We start from the raw sequence: 20,224 nt of genomic DNA, 5'->3' as shown, positions 1-20,224 counted from the left end.
CTTAGCAATGCCACCGAGAATCACGCCGATGCACTCTATAAGGTTTGAGTTGCTACACAAAGTTGCAGAAGCGAATCACCGTTCTGCATCGACCCGCAATTTGGTGATATCATGTTCGGCGGTAATGTCACCTATCGTTCAAGAGTGGCTACGTATAAGAAAGCTGGAAGTATGCCGTGGCATAAATTGTGTTAAAGTGGTCCTGAGGCACTTTTTCAAGTAATCATTGAATAACCTCTGTATAGGGATCAATCTCTTCACAAATCAATCGTCGCGAAAAAATTTCTCGACTCAATCAACAACGAGCGAAGTTACAAGTATTAATTGTACACTTTAAGCGTTTTCTCTCTTTTCTCCTCACAACGAGCACCCTGGAAGATACACAGTCAGAGTGCGTCATGTAGTTAATGCGGTCGTGGCGAAACGCGATCTTTCTCTACCGTTATAACCCCTGCGCGGGTAGCATGACTACCACGTGTAATGTTAGGAGACTATGCAGCACAGGGCCGCCTACGTGCGCCTCCCCCCCTTCTAGCTAGAAATGCACCCGATCCAAACAAAATTCTTGCTTTACGACGGCTATTGGCTAAAAACGCGATATTTGTTGTTCCTTGTCACACAGCAGGCGCCAGCAACTCTGAAGAAAGTGAGCACAGGCCTCTGTATGAAAACAGGGTGTCCGAAAAACTGGCAACTTCGAGCTACACTTTTAAACTCTATTTGACGCAAACACCTCCAAGATTAGGATAAAGTGTTGGTATAGCAGTGCATGCGTGCACAGCTGTAAGGTCCTGTAGACGCATACTGTGGAAAGCATGCTTGCTGCACCGTGTGTTTTCATCAACCACGAGTAATATTTTTAAAGCGATGAATGAATGACGATAAGTGAATTGTCTCTTTACGTTGGTGATTGAATGATTCATTTAAATTGATAATTTTGACAAGACTTGATATGAGAGAAAATAATGATATTTCTTCAAGACATGATGATGTCATGACATTCCTAACAAGGATCTGAAGTTTAGACAAGACAGTTGAAGTTCAGAGGAATGGGGTCACTTGAAATTGAAAAGAAAAATGTAAACAAGTAGTGACTCGAAAATATGAAAGTGTGAACAATTTTGGTCAAACCTTTGGATTGAGTTTTTCGACAAGTGATTTCGTTTTCGGTAAGACAGCACCAAATTTAGCACTGGGGCATGTGCGAGTCTGTTCAAATTTTTTATTGCTTCCCCCTTCAGACAATGTCACTTAGAGTATTAGCTAAACCTCCCGGTACAAACCGAGAACACATTTGCATGTACGTTACCTTGAAGCTCAACCAAGGTCAACAGTGGTGAAATACTAAAGTGGTACACTAGTGTGGCGCGCTCATCAAAACAAACCGTGACTCGTGATGAGTATTTTGTGCTTATAGAATTCATTCACCCTACACTCTGCGTTCGTGCCTAGAGAGCTGACGAGATTCAATACAACACGTCATCAAAAGACAATACGTCTGTGTGTTGCCTTGCAATGCAATCGGTTGGCCCCTTTGTTGCGGCGTGTAGTCGAATTGTGTAGACTGCTCGTCATCTTTCTTGAACCACTGCGTGCAATGAAATGCAATATATGAAGCAATGGTCTTTTTCATTACAAAAGCAAGCAAATCTGAGCTATCCCTTGATGAACTAGGTCTAACCACGTTCAACCATGATAACTTATTTATTGCGATAGCAGTTATATTGACCGTCATGGCTCACGGTAGCAGGTATATGAACCGTCATGTTCCACAAATTATATCAAGGCGCCCATCGAATATTGGATCCATCAAGCCCTCGCTCTTCAGCACCCTGCAATAACCAACTAAGCCACGCCCCTCATACTGTCCCTCTTACTAACGGAGAGCTATTTATATACACCATTTACCTCTAACTTGAAAGAACCTAAAAGGAACATTCCTCAAGAAAGCATGTACTTGCTTGGACAAGCCATAGGTGATTTCACTAAACATTGACTTGCCCGATGGTTTGATCAATGGAGGTGGTGTTTAGTGAAGCACATACTGATGGTTGAAAGGGGCCTGCTAAAATGTATCTGGTTTCACTTTCGTTCTAAAGCTACAGAAAAAAATGCTCGCATGAAGTGCCGGAATATTCGGCAAGTTGCTAGTCCTGTCATGCTGGTGAATATGGTTCCCATCGAAATGCGCACCGCCACTATCACTCCAGACAGACGGACTCATCTCACTGCCCCAGATGTGTTCCGGTGACAATTGCGCTGTTAAAACAACGCACGGCTGCGTTGCCCTAACAGTGTACATCTCACCAGAAACTCTGCGGACAACGTGGTCAACTTCTTGCTGCACTATTTCCGTGCAGTGTACTTACAGGATGTGCCGGTGATAGTTACTGGAAACTTCAACGTTAACGTATTTGGATGTGAAAACTAGTGGTTTGTCACGTTTCGCGATCCCAAAATCGGACTTCGCCTTCTGCCAGACGTCCCGCTGTCAACTATTCGCAATAGCTGTTTAGATATTATGGTTTCTGCATTGTGGTCAAATCACGCACAATCGATAGTATTCACTACAGTTCGTGCGGTTCACAACTTTTTAGACTTTGTATATCAGCGTCATGTGTTGCTATCGCATTCATTGATTTGGTCTTGTGCCAAAACTGTGACATTTTTTGAATTCAGAAATTTCATTAGGTATATGCATGATCCCTGTGTTGATAGAGTCTCACATACTGTAAGTGCTTGCTCACCTAGATATTTCTGTCTTTCTTGGTCTTATCTTCAAGTAACGCTAGTGCCCCGATATGGTTTCCTCTATTTTAACACAGCGCCCAAACTTCTCCTTGACCCATCTTCGTAGAAAGCGCAAAGCGACCCTAGCCTGATCTACGTGTTTATTCTTTTCACCCTTTCTTATTTTCGTTTCTTATCAACACTTTCTCATTTTTGCTGAACTGCTCAACAAGCCAGCGTAGTGGGAAAAATTTACTGAAGACACCTAAACTTGGAAATATTGCATGTCATCGTGGTCATCGACTGTACGTGCTTGACCGGTTTCTCTCGACCGGATTTAATTAATTCAGACTAGATATCCTGGCCAAAGGAGATCTAATTTTAATATACTGCCCTCGTCTTAACAATAAAATTTTGAAATTGTATGCTTCTTTAAAATGAACCTGATGCAAGAGCGTTCACTGGAAATAATTGCCTATACTGCATTGTGGACGCTATAAACACTGTTCAGCTTTCTGATGGCAATCGATATCTTTGACAGCCTGTTCGGTAAACGCTGCTGTGTGTACACGCGCATCACTTTCTCTTACCTCCTTTCTTATTGTTTATTTGTCTGCTTGCTGTGCCATCTGCTCCCAAAATAAAAATTTTAGCTTAGATTTCCTTTCTAGGACTAATAATCGAATATGCAAAACAACTTTTCAATCCCTATATCAAAACAAACTGTTTGAAAGTAGAGAAAATACAGCTTCTTAGTTCAATGTTTATATTCAATAAATACTGCCGTTTTTATTCACCTACTGAATTATGTAAAGTTGCAGAGCTTTCACGACTTCAAAAACGAACCAAAATTTAAAGGATTGACTTTCTATACTTAGTAAATAATATTCACGAGAAAGTAAGCTACAACAAGTATTTTGAGACCAAAACAATAGAATCCTTAGGACACAGACACTGTATATTCATACTGCCTCACAAACCTCATAACGACCGCTTTACGTACAGCTTCTTCCCTAGAGTGATTCAACCGTGTAATTTGTTGCCAAATCCAGTTGTGAAAACTAAATCCCTTACTGAGTTTTAGAAGCTATATGTTCCATAGTGTTTTATGAGTTTATGCACTAAGATTATGATGCCATGTGTGAATTACATGTCTTGTGATTAAACTACGATATTTATTACATGTTTTGATAAGTTGTACAATATTTGTCTCAACAGCGATGTGTTTTTTTCTTTTATTACTGATTGGCTTGCAATTATACTGCTTTTCTGATCTGAACTTTGATACATGCTGCAAAACGATGTGTTATAGTAACAAAGATTCTGTTCTCCTCTTGTTACTATGTTGTTGTTGTTGTTGTTGTTTCCCTGTGCAAATGGCTCGTACCCAAAGAAGGAGATTGGCCGGTTATAGGGTGAATTCGCCCTAAACTTTCAGCAATGCGTCATTCCTACAAATTTTTTGTAACCTAATTTTGATTTGAAATACCGATATCAAGTTGGCAGAAAAAAAAGAAGAAAAATAGTGAGACAGTAATTTAGCAAGAAAATCGTTTAGTCGCAGTGATGTATTCTTGAACAGCGAATAAAACATCTGTGGCTGAAACCCAGTGTAGAGGCTCCAAATGAAAGAAGATCAGGTTGTGATAGTTGCAAGCTCAGCCTTTGAAGATGTGGTGCTAGTATGCTTTGCCCGAATAAATTGAAACGGCGACAATGTAATAAAAAATGACTGATCGTTTCCTCTTGATTACAGTAAATGCACATAGGGGAATTCAAAATGCCTGATCTATGCAAGTAAAAATTGAGGGAAGTTCCTATGTACTTGTTTGGTTAAATACGACTTGTTTCTACTCCTGTATTAGCCCTCCGAAAAGGCTGACAATATCAATAAATTAAAATTTTAAAAAAATGAAATGCTTTCCTTTCCCCTTGTACGGTAGCAAGCTGAAAATATACAGCCTTGTTGACCTCCAGTCCTTCATTCATTATTTTTCTCTTTCTAATCTTCCTAAAATCATATTTACAAAAAAGCGAGACAACTTCCTGTCATGGTAATATTTTTTCAAACAAACAAGTTTAGGTCTTGAGGACCATTCATATGCATGGAATGATTCCACAAGTATCACATAAAATAGTTTACTGAGTTTACAAATGTCTCTTCGTTGGCTGGTTGCTGTTTATTTTATTGTCCTTAATGTACTTAGAGTTGATGATTTTAAAACGAATGAGCTTTACGACTAATAGTGATTTAAAATGCACGCCACACATTCATATTCTATGTTCTTGTAGGTTGCCCAGTGGTAACCATTGCAGAGTACAATAGAAGGTAATTTATTATTTTGGCCATCCATTGCTACTCACCCATGGGCTGTGACCTTTATTCATTATCGAGCTTCATTCCCGTTTCTTGTGATTCGTATGCTGATCTAGATATGTCTTATTACAATATATTCCTTGCACACCTTATGGATATTCTCCTTAATGGAATAAAATTTTACCAGGTCAGTACGCACTACAATTTCTTAATTCATTGCAACCAGTCTTTGCTGGTCAGGGTTGCCGTTGAGTGAACTTGAAAAATAACGGTAACTTAGTAAAAGATGCTTTATAGCCACACTTTTCCTACCCCAACAATAAGCTTTAGATGCAAAGCATCTAATGATGGGGAATTGTTCGTTCCTCCTTTCTGCCATGCCTACAACTCCCCTGAACATGCACATACCCCTGCCCCTCTATCCTATCTTTCGCTCCCTTTACTTCTCCTGAGTCAGTGGCAAAGACAATGAAACATGGCCTCAGAACACACGACTACTTCGCTGCCGTTGATCATCACTCTTGCAGCGTTCGACGTTACCATGAAGCAAAACACGTCTACTATGGTTAGCACGGGATTGCGTTCGACGTCACTGGCGTTGGCGTGGAGGAACCAACTGTTTAGCAGTGCTATAGTCAATTTCACCGGCAGCATTCACTGCATCGGTACCCGGCGGCATCAAGCGATAGTCACCAGCAGCGTTAGTCACTTAGAGCTTCTGAATGCGGGTGCGCCTGCTTAAGGCCACGTATAAGAGCTTCCGTGGGTGCTGTTCACTATCTCCCTACTGCTTCACAACCACACAGCTTTCCTTCAGCAGAAGATATGGTAATATTATAAATAACTATGATCATAAAAATAAGAGCGCAATTTTTTTTCACTTTCATTCGCGCAAATGCCAAAGAAAAGGTGCAAATAGATACATTTTAACAAATCCTATGCGCCTACGTGTAGCTTGTGTAGAATGATACAAAATAATATTGGAACTTTCCAGCCAACAAGTCAGTAGGACCGTTAAACGTCGAAGCAGTGCTTTTGGCGAAGCCATACAACGAGTTCAATTAACTAGCAGGGTTTCCTTATTACCAGTACAGCTACAGAGAGTGAAATGTATTGAAAGATGAAAAGTCTAACTATTATGCAGGCAAATTGTCAGATGCCTATGCGTTTAGATTGAGGTGAAATTGAAAAATATCAGAATTTTTAGAGCCGGCCATTACGACATCCAAAATAATCATGCTGTGGTTTTGAGTCCTAGATCTCCGAAAATTATCGTTGGGATGAACATTGCCTCTTAAATTTGTTGAATATATAATTTTCAATTTTTGTTTCTATTGTCATATTCTTAGGAATGGAGGAAAAGCAGAATAAAAAGTGTCACTTGAAGATTTGGACTCTCTCTACAAGGCCTACAATAAGGCGGCAATTTGTGCACACCTATACATAGACATAATAAAATATCACAAAAAATGTAGCAAATAAGGCACCAAGTTTTCGTCGCCAAATAAAATCGTAAAGTAGTCAATAGGGCTCAAAGTAGTCACTACTGGAAGCCAAAATTCCGTAGTACTCTGTGACGACCGCAGTGGAACCATACGCGATTACTTTTCGGTCATCACTGTCTGAATGAGCGGTGAATGATAATACCTATCTGTGTGAGCATGCGGCTTGTTCTTTCTTTCTTCCTTGCCTTTTCCATTCTTTTTTTCTCCTCCCGGCTAACAAGGTACCACCTTGTTAAACTCCCTACCTTCCCCCTGTCTCGTTATAGACCCTTTCACTGTTTACAAACACAGCCCTCGACGACATTTGATTTCGTGCCAAAATAGAATCGCTGGGTAAGAACAGCTTTTGAAAATCGCGCACTGATTTTCCTACACCTTGTTTTCCTTATTTGGCGAAATCTCTTTAAGTATATGTTTTTTGGAGGTACATAAAGATTGTAAGATATTCTTTTGAACTCTACGCACGTTTCTTTTATCGGAAAAACTAAGGAGAGACATTTCTTACATTTAAAAGAAACTTGAATTCGACGTTAGGAGCTGGTAAATGAGACCACCGGAAGTTCTCTCAGGTACAACGCTTCTGGCCTTGAAACCATCTATGATCCTTCTTACTAGAAAACAAATCCACTTTCTAACTTGGCGATGGTGCATGCCTCCGCACTCCAGCATACCAAATAACCTCACGTGAACATTCCATATAGCTAAATATAAACTATTCGCATCTTCTTGTCTATAACACCACTTTATATAAATATGCACCTTCATCCTGAAACCACACACACTTGTTTCCACGACATTGCTCCTTTTTTAGTACTGTTGTGTGGGCCACCAGCATAAAAATTATCTCTCTCCCCTGTTGACTTTGCTGACGTTCCACCGTCATTGCTACCTTTATAGACACATGACCCTCACAAATAACAACGTTGCCTGCTGGCTTCTTAAAATGACATTGCAAAAGGTCTACTTACATAATTTTTAAGTTTGGTTTTGATGGTGCCGGAGCGTTGTGTATTGTTGACGTAATTATCTGAATAAAAAGAACTCTGAATCAAAGTTCAACGGAAAGTGTTGGCTGCTTTTTCGATGGAGCCAAAAATGGTGTAGGCCGGTGTGCTCAGATTTGAGTGCGCGTTAAAGAACCCTAGGTGATCAAAATTTTCATTGCCCTGCACAAGAGCGTCTCTAATAGTTATATGGTGGTTTCGGGACGTTAAACCCCTTAAATCAAATAATCAAGGTTCAACGAAAAGACGCAGCACGTCGGATCCAATGCAACTTCGACTTCTACTTTATGATTGATATGATAAGCAATGCCGATAATGGGAGTTACGTGCACACTCACATCGATAACACTTAATGCAATTTATAGTCTTGCCATCATAATATTTGTGATAACGCCTACTGCGTGACGTTCCACTTCGCCATCAGCTGCGCTGACGCGGCAGCGGATAAGCGACCGCATGCCTATAAAAGCGTGGCCCAAGAATAAATCAGGGGATTCCTTGTTCTGCAACTGACACTGTTGTTCCTTTGAGTACGGCAGCTCGGCTGCCTAACTCTACTACACTGGCGACGAGGATGGGATCCGGTCGGCTTTCCACGTGCTTCTGTTGCTGCTGAAGTCAAGACGGCGGCTGCGTGGGCGTCACTGCAATGGCGAAGGTGGGAAAACTTGACATTTTTGATGAAAAGAGGGATAGCTTCGAGTCCTACCTGAAATATTTGAGCTTTACGTCTCGGCAAATGATGTGACAGAAGGCAAGAAGCTAGCTGTATTCTTGACAGTTGTAGGCCCTCGAGTGTATGAGGTCCTGAAGAACCTGTTAATACCACACTCGCCAGCCAGCAAAACGTATGACGAGGTGACGACTCTATTGAAAGGTCACTACAGTCCCCGAAAGGTCGTGATAGCCGAAAAATGCCGATTTAACCAAAGAGTGCAGTTGGAACAAGACACTGTGGCTGAATTCGTGGTGCAGCTAAAGCAGTTAGTCAGAAGTTGCGAGTTTGGAAAGTTCCTCGACGAAGCGCTTAGAGACAGACTTGTCGCTGGGCTGCGCTGCACCGATACACAACGCGAGCTGTTCGCAGCTAAAAACTGACATTCGAAGAGGCGTGTAAAATTGCTTTAAACCGTGAGCTAGCTTCCACACAAACCCGGGCATTGTCGTTGGAAGGACACCAAGGTAGTTCACAAAAGCGCTCCGGCCTAGAAGTTGATGCTCTCAGGCAAAGCAGTCGTCGCAGGGACAGCTGTTGTGGCAGAACGGAGTGCCCAGAGTGTTTCCGTTGCGGCAAACGCCATACTTCGGAAAGTTGCCGGTATCGCAAGTATAAGTGCCATAATTGCGGGGAGCAAGGTCACTTGCGAACAATGTGTAGGCAGCACCCCGGCAGAACAAACGCACTGAATGCAATCGATAGTCCGGCAGAGGATTCGGATGAAGAGCAAGAAATATACAGTATAAAAATCCATAAGTCTGCCTACTTTGTCCCTGTCAGGATTGAAGGACGAGCCTTCAAGATACAAATAGATACAGAGGCGTCCGTCACCATCATGCCGAAATCCGTTTTTCAGCGCAAATTTCCTCAACTGACTATCAAGAAAACGACTGTTCCTTTAAGGACATACACAGGGGAACTAGTGCCGGTGGTAGGATCAGTGAACGTGCGAGTTGAACACGGTGATCAGTCTGATACCCTACCTGTGTTGATAGTAGATGGTGGTGGTTGAGAGTTGCCATGTCTGCTTGGTCGCAACTGGTTGAGGAAGCTTAAATTAAACTGGCTAGAAGTTCGAGCCGTAGAGCAAGATCAGAATGTGGATCGAAGTGTTTCCTATGCAATCAACTACAGCCGCGAAGACTATTGACCACTTGCGGAGCTTGTTTGCTACTTATGGCTTCCCTGGCAAACTGGTTTTTGATAATGTTCCCCAGTTTTCTTCGCAGGAGTACCAAGACTTCTTCGATGCTTGCGGTATCCGGCGCACCTACAGCCCGCCGTACCACCCTGAATCAATGGGGATGCTGAAAGAGCAGTGAAAACTGTTAAGAGGAGCCTTCGCAAGCAGCTAATGCACGACAAGGGGAGTAACAGCAGGCTGCTGAGGGAGAGACTGGACGACTTCTTGCTTGCCTATCGGACCACTCCTAACACGGCAACAGGCAAGTGTCCCGCCGAACTGTTTCTGAAGCGAACGCTGTGCACGAAGTTGTCCTTACTGAGGCCATCGTTTCGAGACGACATGCAGAGAAAGCAGGAAACTTCGAAACGGCAGCATGACGGACGGAGATCGACTTTTTTTTGTATTTAGTGAAGGAGACTGGGTATACGTGAAAACTGTCGGGCCAGAGAAGGTATCGTGGACGGAAGGGCAAGTGGTGCGGCCAGTTAGTCCGGTGACCTATCTGGTAGAGACTCGGAACACAGTCCGGCACATTCATGTTGACTATTTGTGCTCACGCAGGTATTCCAAGTATGCAGGAGCAAACATCGGTACAGAGGCCCTGACACGACCCGCTACCGAGGACTCTGCAGGTCATCTGGAGGCTTCCACCACGCCCAGCAGGCGCATCCGGAGGCGAACACGGCAGAACATCTTCCCGATGACACAACAATGGTGGTCCCGCCGCCAACAGGGGGGCAGAAATCGCTCCTGCCTGTGGCTCACGACGAACTTCCTCAGACGCCAGCGGAAGAGCCTTCCGACTCTCCACCAGCCCTGCGCAGAAGCCAGCGTACACGAAAGAGCCAGATCGATACGTGCCTCATGATTTCCGTCACTGAAGATAAACAATCTTGGGGGGAAGGAATGTGATAACGGCTACTGCGTGACGTTTCACTTCGTCATCAGCTGCGCTGACGCGGCAGCTGATAAGCAACCGCATGCCTATAAAAGCGTGGCCCAAGAATAAACCAGGGGATTCCTTGTTCTGCAACTGACACTGTTGTTTGAGTACGGCAGCTCGGCTGCCTAACTCTACTGCAATATTGTACTTGTGCAACTGTATTGCGTATAAAAACAGCAATAGTAAGGATACTTGATGTTTCACATCTCTGAACAAAAATATGATTTTGAGAGGTGCCATAGTGGAGGGCTCTAGAAATATTGACCATCTAGTGTTTTTTAACATGTATTGACGTCGAACAGTACACGGGCCTGTATCATTTAGCCCTCATCGCTGCAAAACAAAGAGCGCATTCTCATAAAGAAAATGACCTTTTCTGTACAACTAAAGAAACAGTGTTGCGAAAGATTTCGAGGTATTACCCGTTATTTACAGAGTGCGGGTAGTTTGTGCACATGGGTGCAATGTGCTCAATTGGACCATAATAGGATTCCCTAAACGCCAGATATTCAAAATTAATCACTTCGCAGTTTTGATGTGCTAGTAATCACAATTCAAGATTGCCTTGAACACTTCTTTTATTGTTACTAGAGTCAAGAACTCCCACTTCCATCTTAAACAGTGTTCGTTATTGCGTTTTTGTAAGACAGCAACATTTCCTGGAATCTTGAAAGAAACTTCTAATGCTCTTGTCACAGATTTATATGTGGTAGTACGAAGGCACGGGAAGCATGACGAGTCAAAAGAAGGCAGTGCAGTAGAGAAGTTTCTTCATTTTCTGCTTTAGCAGAGCGATTTCTTCTAACCGGCGTGGCCCGGTTGTAAGGCGGCGTTCGCTTGTCCCTCGCATATTTACTCTCGCTTTGAGTCGAGGAAGCAACTTCGTTGATTGAAGCCATTTGCCATCGATCGAGCATTAGGGACACAGGTTCGGCCTATTGCTCCTCTTCCCGTGGAGTCGAAATGTCGATGGCATGCACTTGGCTGATTGCACCATCTCGCTCGTCCTCTCTGCTGCATAATATAGGCAGTGCAGCGTACATAACTATATTGCGCACGCAACAAGCATTCTCTGTGTACACGACTGCGTGTCGGGCCGTATGTCCGCTCTGCTTCTCGAGAGATAGTGCACCCACTGGTCTGGATAGGACATAGGTCACTCGTTACTAGTCTACCTGACAGGGAAAAAAAAGAAGCTGGCCATCGGTGTAGTGCGAGAATTTGTCTGAGCTTCACTGCAGGTGGTTGTTTTTGCGCCCCAGATATGCCTTATATATCTTCGCTAATGTTATACAAGGCACCACAGCGATCTTTTTTGAATACTTTTTTATTCTTATTTACTTGAAATGGTTGAGCTTAGCTGTTGTGATTTGAAAGCCGCAAAGTTACCTTCGCTTGCACATTGGGTCTTGAGCGATACATCTTGCCTACAGTGCAAAAAAAAAAACGCTTCAAGGACATTAAAAAACAAACAAGCAAACGAGAACTTTTGGTTCTAAAAGAGATGGGTCTACAGCAGCCAAAATAAAACAGTTCTCTTAAGTTCGCATGACACTAACCCGAATACCGACACGGTTTATCATCTTCGGGCTCTTAGAATAAATATTCTGCCAGTTAATTCATACTATTCGTCGTTTTTCCTAGACAAAACAGAGTGACTCTGCGGTACTAAAGATACATAGAGGTTTTGTGAATGCGAGTCGTGGTCTCATTCTTTGTCCGTGCTTCACAGCCTTACAACAGTCTCTAAAAACACGCTGAGCAAAGAGACTTTGCAATTGTATCGAGACAGGATACAAGAGGCAAAGATGGTAAGAATTAGAGATACAAATACAAGATATATATATATATATATATATATATATATATATATATATATATATATATACACGCAGAATAACTGTTTCTGATACGATACTTCCTGCTTTTACTTCAAATTACTTCATTGCAATGTTTTATTCTTTGTAGAGTTCCCTTTCTGCGGTTACAAGTTTACATCTGTTTGCTTCTTGACATCGCTCCTACAGACATAGTTTATTATTTCGCAAACTACAAGAGCAGGCACAGAGAGACGACGTTAATTCAATTCATCTTTTACGTTTGGTTGCAATTGGGGAAGCCGGGGCACAGCTACGCAACCGGTTGCTAGGCGACGCGTAGTCACGTAATCTGAACATCAACTTCGAATAGCTTCCCAAAATATCCAGGCTGGATGACATTCAAAGAAACGTGCTATCTGCTAAAAATAAATTATAGAAAAACCCCAACAAACATAACGTTCGCAAATGTATCTGCTATACTGCATATGTATCAATGTTAAACATCACGCATGTCTATACCGGATAACCACGAGGAAATTCAGCTACATTATGTCATAACGTCAAATCAAAAGTTAGAATTTGTGAGGACATTAGAAGCGCCGGATTCGTCTGCATGTTCAAACACATATAAACATGCATGCTTGAATATCCGCGTTTAGTGATAACGTAGAAAAGTTGGCGACAATGAGTATGCTTCGGTAGCTTCTGTAAATGGTGGCAAAACTTTCACCATGTTTTTAGTACGTATAACCGTTTATTCAGGAGTAATTAAGAAAAACGTACAGCGTCTAGAACCCCGAAATAAAGAAAAAAACCGTTAAATTGAAAGAAATTTCAAAACAGTTTACTTGAAAGAAAACAGCCGATAGGAAATACACGTGGTGATCTTTTCTTTTTGTACGGTACAGATTTTTATAAAAATCCCAAGACAGAGCCACGTTGTGGCGCAAGTAGGCTGTGACAGACAAAGTGATGTTGACATGAACAATCAAAAAATATACCGGTTGGATTAAGAGGAGACTAGTAAGAAGACTGGCCGCGCTGACTTAATAGAGAAAGTTGTAGGACGGTACAGTTCATGCGGCGCACTGTAGTTCGAAAATTAAAAATGTTCATATATATATATATATATATATATATATATATATATATATATATATATATATATATATAATCTGGAACGACCAAGGTTGCGTAAAAACACAGGTTATTATTCGAGAAACGTTAGCCGCAACAAGCTGGTACAGGCAGGAACCCGGCAAGCACGAGCCAAACACGGACGTCAACGTCTTCCTTCACGCTGGCGCAGGGCTGGCGCCACTATGCTTCGGTACAATTACTCCCCGCGCAGAAAGGAGCCAACCCTGCGACTTAGGGAAAGGACACGACAAGGGGGTCATAGCACGGTTTGAGGCGTGATACGTGTACTGTTTCACGCCCACGGCAGCGTTGGTCCGAAGGTGGATCAATGGGCTCAGCTTCATAGTTGACAGGAGATGTTTGCCGCACCACACGGTAGGGGCCATGGTATTTCGACGAAAGCTTCGGGGAAAGACCGGAAGCGGTAGACGGGACCCAGAGCTAAACCAGCATTCCTGGGTTATAGTGTACAGTAGACGCCGAGGAATCGTGGTCAGTTTTCTGGTGCCATTGGTCTTGTGCGGTAAATGAGCGAGCGAGTTGACGACACTCTTCGGCATAAGCAGCTGCTTCGGAAATAGGCGTCGCATCGGAAACATCAGGCCTGTAAGGGAGAATGGTGTCCATGGAGCATGATGGCTCACGTCCGTACAGGAGTAAGAAAGGAGAAAAGCCAGTGGTTGTTTGTGGCGCAGAGTTGTACGCGTACGTTACAAAAGGGAGCACTTGGTCCCAATTAGTATGGTCGTCAGAGGCGTACATGGCAAGCATATCTCTAAGGGTACGGTTAAAGCGTTCCGTCATGCCATTGGTTTGAGGATGGTATGCTGAGGATTTCCGATGGAGAGTGCGATATGCCTTGAGCAGCTCGTCGATTGCGTTCGAGAGAAACACGCGTCCACGGGCACTCAGTAATTCACGAGGTGCACCGTGTCGCAAAATGAGATGGTGAAGAAGAAAGGACGCAACATCTTTCGCAGTGGTAGCAGGCAGCGCAGATGTTTCAGCGTAGCGTGTCAAATGATCGACGGCGACGATAATCCACCGGTTGCCTCGAAGAGAGTTGGGTAGAGGTCCATAAATATCAATTCCGACGCGGTCGAATGGTCTCGCTGGGCAGATTAAGGGTTGCAAAGGGCCAGCAGTGCTGTGAGAAGGCGTCTTGCGTCGTTGACACGTGGTGCATGACCAAACGTACTGGCGAACGTGCCGATACATGCCGCGCCAGTAGTATCTTAGACGAAGGCGAGAGTAAGTCTTAAATACTCCAGCGTGGCCACACTGGGGGTCATCGTGAAAGGCAGCGCAGATGCCCGAACGCAAATGACGAGGGATGACAAGGAGCCACCTACGGCCGTCCGTCACGTAATTTCGGCGATACAACAAGCCTTCACGGACAGCAAAGTGTCTTGCTTGACGAGAGAGGGAGCGTGAAGTCGTTTCTGACGAACTGTGAGAGAAGACGTCGAGCAAAGAATTTATCCAAGGATCCTTGCGCTGTTCGGATGGCATGCCAGTGATGCTCAACGATGACGAATCGCAAATGGCAGTTGATAAGCAGGCAAGGTCAGGAGTCAGTGGAGAACGGGATAGTGCATCGGCGTCTGAGTGTCTGCGTCCTGAGCGATAAACACGGATATCGTATTCCTGAAGGCGTAAAGCCCAAAAAGCGAGGCGGCCAGTAGGATCTTTCATGGACGCTAACCAGCATAAGGCATGGTGATCTGTGACAACATCAAACTGGCGTCCGTAAAGGTAAGTGCGAAATTTTCCTATAGCCCAAATGATAGCCAAGCACTCCTTTTCCGTGACAGAATAGTTGGACTCTGCCTTCGTTAGGGTACGGCTGGCATAGGCGACAACGTACTCGTCGCAGCCATTTTTGCCTTTAGCGAGAATGGCACGGAGGCCGACCCCGCTTGCATCCGTGTGAATTTCAGTGGGTGCATTTTCAATTCAATTCAATTCAATTCAATTTTATTTCATCCCAAGGATGGGGGCAGGCTCGGGAGAAAAGTGACGTTTTGTCACTTGAAGAGAACCCGAGCCTCCCTAATACATGGCAAGCAACGTGGACATGAGTAAAGAAACATAAGCCATGAACATATAGGCAACGAACATAGGCCATGAGATGTTTAGCGCAGTACAAGTCGGAAGATGCACGTACAGTAATGCTATATACAGAGACCAATATGCGTAAGTAGTTCGGCACAAATTCCGAAGTACAATGCAAAATATGACGAAATACAGAATAATATATATATGACAACAATGCTATGCATAGAAATTGCGTGTACACACATACACATAAATATACACACACATATGGAGATGCATATACAGACACATATATATACACATACATACACACATATACATATATATATATATATATATATATATTTATATATATATATATATATATATATATATATACGCACATATGTACACACACATATACATATATAGAGAGTTCCATGAATGCCTGGACCACCATTTTCTCAATTTTCACGATAAAAGCACTTCCCTAATGTCACGTGCACTGCATTTCTCAAGGATTATTTTTGCCTCCAGTAATTTATTTATTAACAAAGGAACACTAAAACAAAACATTTGTCGCCCAAAATTTGTTCTACAGAATGGAAGGTTCCAATGTTGTTGGTGACGAGTAGGGTACGGATTAGCATGCCTTTCCAGTTCAAAAATATCTAATAAGGCACGATTGTTATGAAAAAGAGATTGCTTATATCTCATTGCTAGGGAATACTCGTAAAGTTTGTGAATTGGGACAATATTACAGCGCTGAAACAGTTCATCTGTGTGTGCATAGTAGTCAACATTTGCTATAAACCTCATCGTTTTCTTTTGTAGTCTGTATATTTTATTTATGTTGGTTGCTGTCGTACTTGCCCATACCAAAAGACAATTATTTACATGCGACAAAAACAAGCTGTTATAAAGTGTTAGTTTAACAGAAACTGGAAGAAAATAACGCATTCGTGCAAGTATGCCCACACATTTTGATAGGTTGGTAATTAGATTATTAATCTGAGGATCTCACGACATTGTGCAATTAAAAAGTACTCCTAATGTTTTAACGGTTTTTACGATTTCAACAGCCGCGCTACCTATAAGTAATCTATTGTCTAAGAAAATCAGTCTCCGCGAATGAAAAACTACAGCTTTTGTCTTTGTTGCATTAATAAGTAATGAATTTCGTTCACTCCATGTGTTTAAGCTTTCTAGCGTAGTGTTTATAAGTGTGGTCATGGCAGTCATGTCGTTACCTGTAAAGAAAATGCTGGTGTCATCCGCGTATATTATGTATTTAGCTTTGTCACTGACCTTGACAATGTCATTTATGTATAGGTTAAAAAGCAGCGGTCCTAGAATGCTACCTTGCGGAACCCCTGTGGTTATTGCCTGGAGAGAAGAAAGTGAATCCTTAATTTTTACACATTGTGAGCGGTACTTGAAGTAAGATTTCAAGAGGGAAAGTGGAATGCCGCGAACACCATATACTTCTAATTTTTCAAATAAAGTATGATGACAGAGACGGTCGAAAGCCTTAGAAAAATCTATGAAAACACCAATGCAAAGTTCTTTACTCTCAAACGATTTAAGGATTATTTCTTTTTGAGCTAGTAAAGCAGTCTCCGTCGACCTGCCCTTCATAAAACCATGTTGAGATTGGGATAATATGTTAAACTTCATACAAAAATTCATAAGTCTTTTAAAAATAATTTTCTCCAAGCCTTTCGAGAATATGGGTAATATAGAAATTGACCGATAGTTCGTAAGATCATTTTTGTCTCCTTTCTTATATAACACGCTGACAACGGACGTTTGCATTTGTTTTGAGAAACAGCCTGTTGATTGGGACAAGTTATAAATGTGAGAGAGCACGGGAGCTATGATATCGATTGCATGTTTGATCGGGGAAATCTGAATTCCATCTATGTCACGAGCGCTGCTCTGTTTTAGCGCGGAAAAAATTGAAACTATTTCTTGTTCATCGGTTGGTCGAAGAAAGATGTTCTTTGTCTGTCTTGTCATTGCGTCAGTTATAGCTGTCTGCGCTGTTTGCGTCGGCTGTGCAACGTTTGTGAGAAAATGATTAAATCTTTCTGCGAGTTCTAAGTCTGTAACCGCTCGACCATCTATATTTATTTCAGTAACCCCAGGAGAGATCGGTGTCCTGTGAAGCAAAGCGCTAAGTTTCCTCCACAGTTCTGCACTCCCTTTGCAGTTGTCTGCATGAAATTGTTGATTTAAGTAATTTCTTTTTTCTTTCTTGATAAAGGCGTTCACCTTATTGCGGTATTCTTTAAATGTGGTTAAGTCTGACGCATCCTTAGTTTTTAAAAACCTTCTGAATAACTTTGATTTCTTTTCGATCATTCTTAAATACTCACGATTGATCCATGGTTTGCGACTTCTACGGCATTTCTGTATAACTTTTTCTTTAAAGTGTCTAAAATAAACTTTTTTAAATATAATCAAGAATGTTTCATAGGCTAAATCTGCAGTTTCTGAGTGGTATACCGCACTCCAGTCTGTTTGGGAAAGGCTTGTGCTGAATGCTGTTAAAGTGTGAGGTGTGATATTTTGAACTGTTCTAGTGGGCAGTGTTCGGGACTTCTTGATTGCACTCTCCATAACAAAGTAGAGTGCAAAGTGGTCGCTGATGTCACAACATATTACACCATTCTCTACGTTATCTTTGTTTACGTTAGTGATAAATAGATCGATTAACGTTTGTGAGGTAGGTGTGATACGTGTGGGAGTTTCCGTTACTATATCGTAGCCACTCGACTCGACCGTAGACACAAATGTAATGGCGGCAGCAGACGACTCCAGTATGTTAATATTAAGGTCACCGCCAAGAATAAGTTTTAAATTGTTGTCATTTACATAATTTAATAGTTCTTCAAGGCTACTACTAAATCTATTCACAGATGAATCGGGTGGTCTGTACATGACAGCATATACGTAATTACGTGTAATCAAAGTTAAGCACTCAATGTCAGCACTGACATAAGAAAATTGTGGTATTATTTGAGCGTCTATACTGTTTTTCACTAGAACCATGAGGCCACCGCCTTTTTTCTTTGTTCGGTTAAGAAAGAAGGTATTATAACCATCTCGCTTAAAAATCTCGTCGTCTGAAGTATACCAAGTTTCCGTAATCATTATTACGTCGAAAGAAAAAGAAAACGTATCTAGAAAAATAGATAGCTCATCTTCCTTGTTCCGTGCTGAACGAATGTTTAGATGAAGGCAGCACAGACTATCGCTACACCGATTTCCTACAAGATTATTGACGTCACAAGGTGATACCGCCATGGCGAAACAGAAGCTGCACCGCTATTCCGGATAGCGTTTTTAGGCAATCTTTTCAATGACGCTTGCGTCGCGAATGTGCAATACATGTGAGCCTTCATCTTTTCGCGCGAGAATACGCCCATCATTCGTCCACACGAACCTCCAGTTTGCTGCTTTCTTTTTAGCTATTGCCGCTCCAAGAAGCTGTTTTAGGGCTGGGCATAAGTGTTCATTGATGAACACAGGTGTGTTTGAAGCGTGACCAAGGTCCTGTCTTGAGATGCGCGTCTTCTTTGCTTTCTCTAGCACCAAATCACGTTTTGAACGGCTGCGAAATTGGACTATTATGTTCGGTATTGAACTGGCATTCTTTGCTGGTACACGGTGACATTTTTCAACATCATCTTTGGTTACAGGCACATTCAGCAGTCCGCCGATCCTGTGAAGGGTATTTCCAAGATCTTCCTCAGCAAGTTTGGGTATTCCCTTAATCTCAAGGTTGCATTTGCGGGAGTATTGCTCAGATGCAGTTATCCTCTGCTCTTGTTGAGAAATTTGTTTCTTGCAAGCTTCGCACTCGGTTCTCAACTGCTCATTAGCGCTTCTGAGTGACTTGTTATCCCCCACTAGATCCGCATTCTCTTTCTTCATTTTCTCAACTTCGTCGTTCAAAAAACTCACACTGTTTTTCAGGTCTCTAATTTCCTTTCTTAGCTCTCTTTCAATTGACGACTTGAATTCAATCATCTCCTTTCTTATTTCTTCTCGCAACTTAGTCAAATCACTCATGACTACAGCAATACTTCACTACTTCACACAAGAAATGTATCACCACTTTAACAGCAGAAAGGCAGCAAAAAAAGAATAATCGTTGTTTAGTATGTAAAAAAAAATGAATGCAAACCTGAAATAATCGAACACAGACGTATGAGGAACAAGCTTTCGCTGCCCCCGCTGCTGCCAAGTGAAGTTCAGGCCTCCGCTGTCACTGGTTTTAAAGACGGTTTCCTGGTGTTGCTCCACGGCGGTAGCTTTTTGCTTCGTCAGGATTGGGATCGAAGTGGCGGAGAACTGGCGGAGACGTGAGTAGCCGGCGCAGCGCCGTGAATGCTTCGTCGTAGTGGGAATTCCAGCCAGAGAGGTCCGCGCTTCGAGAGAGAAGCTGAGTCAGAGGGGCAATTATAGAGGCAAAATTGCGAGTGAAACGCCGAAATTAGGAACACAAGCCTACGAAACTACGAAGCTTCTTTTGGTAGTAGGCTTGGGGTACTCGGCAACGGCACGAATTTTGGCAGGGTCTGGCGATATTCCTTCTTTTGAAACGACGTGGCCGAGAATTGTGAGTTTGCGGGCGCCAAAACGACATTTCTTGAAGTTTAGTTGCAACCCGGCTGCCGTAAGGCACCGGAGAACTTCTTCCAGACGGGAAAGATGAGTTTCGAAATTCACCGAGAATACAACTATGTCGTCTAAATAGCAAAGACAGATGTGCCATTTAAGTCCCCTGAGGACACTGTCCATCATTCTTTCAAAAGT

General features: G+C 42.5%; 1 protein-coding gene across 3 annotated transcripts; it reads left to right on the top strand.

Annotated features, from left to right (window-relative positions):
• The first annotated feature begins 8,068 nt into the window (after positions 1-8,068).
• On the top strand, positions 8,069-10,497 carry LOC119162423 (uncharacterized). 3 transcript variants are annotated; one of them, XR_005108605.2, is made up of 2 exons: positions 8,069-8,214; positions 9,504-10,497. XR_005108605.2 is itself a non-coding variant. In XM_075881472.1 (2 exons), exons 1-2 carry the CDS (start codon positions 8,206-8,208, stop codon positions 10,370-10,372), a joined length of 360 nt encoding a protein of 119 aa, XP_075737587.1. In that variant the 5' UTR covers positions 8,069-8,205; the 3' UTR covers positions 10,373-10,497. The 3 variants fall into 3 exon arrangements, 1 of the variants encoding a protein (XP_075737587.1); XR_012887943.1 differs by having other exon boundaries at positions 8,069-9,719; positions 10,022-10,497; XM_075881472.1 differs by having other exon boundaries at positions 10,022-10,497.
• The last annotated feature ends 9,727 nt before the right edge of the window (positions 10,498-20,224 follow it).

The sequence above is a fragment of the Rhipicephalus microplus genome, chromosome X (genome assembly GCF_043290135.1).
Source record: "Rhipicephalus microplus isolate Deutch F79 chromosome X, USDA_Rmic, whole genome shotgun sequence".
Lineage (NCBI taxonomy): Eukaryota > Metazoa > Arthropoda > Arachnida > Ixodida > Ixodidae > Rhipicephalus > Rhipicephalus microplus.
Note: the sequence above shows the minus strand (reverse complement) of the source record. Positions and strands in the feature narration are given on the sequence as shown.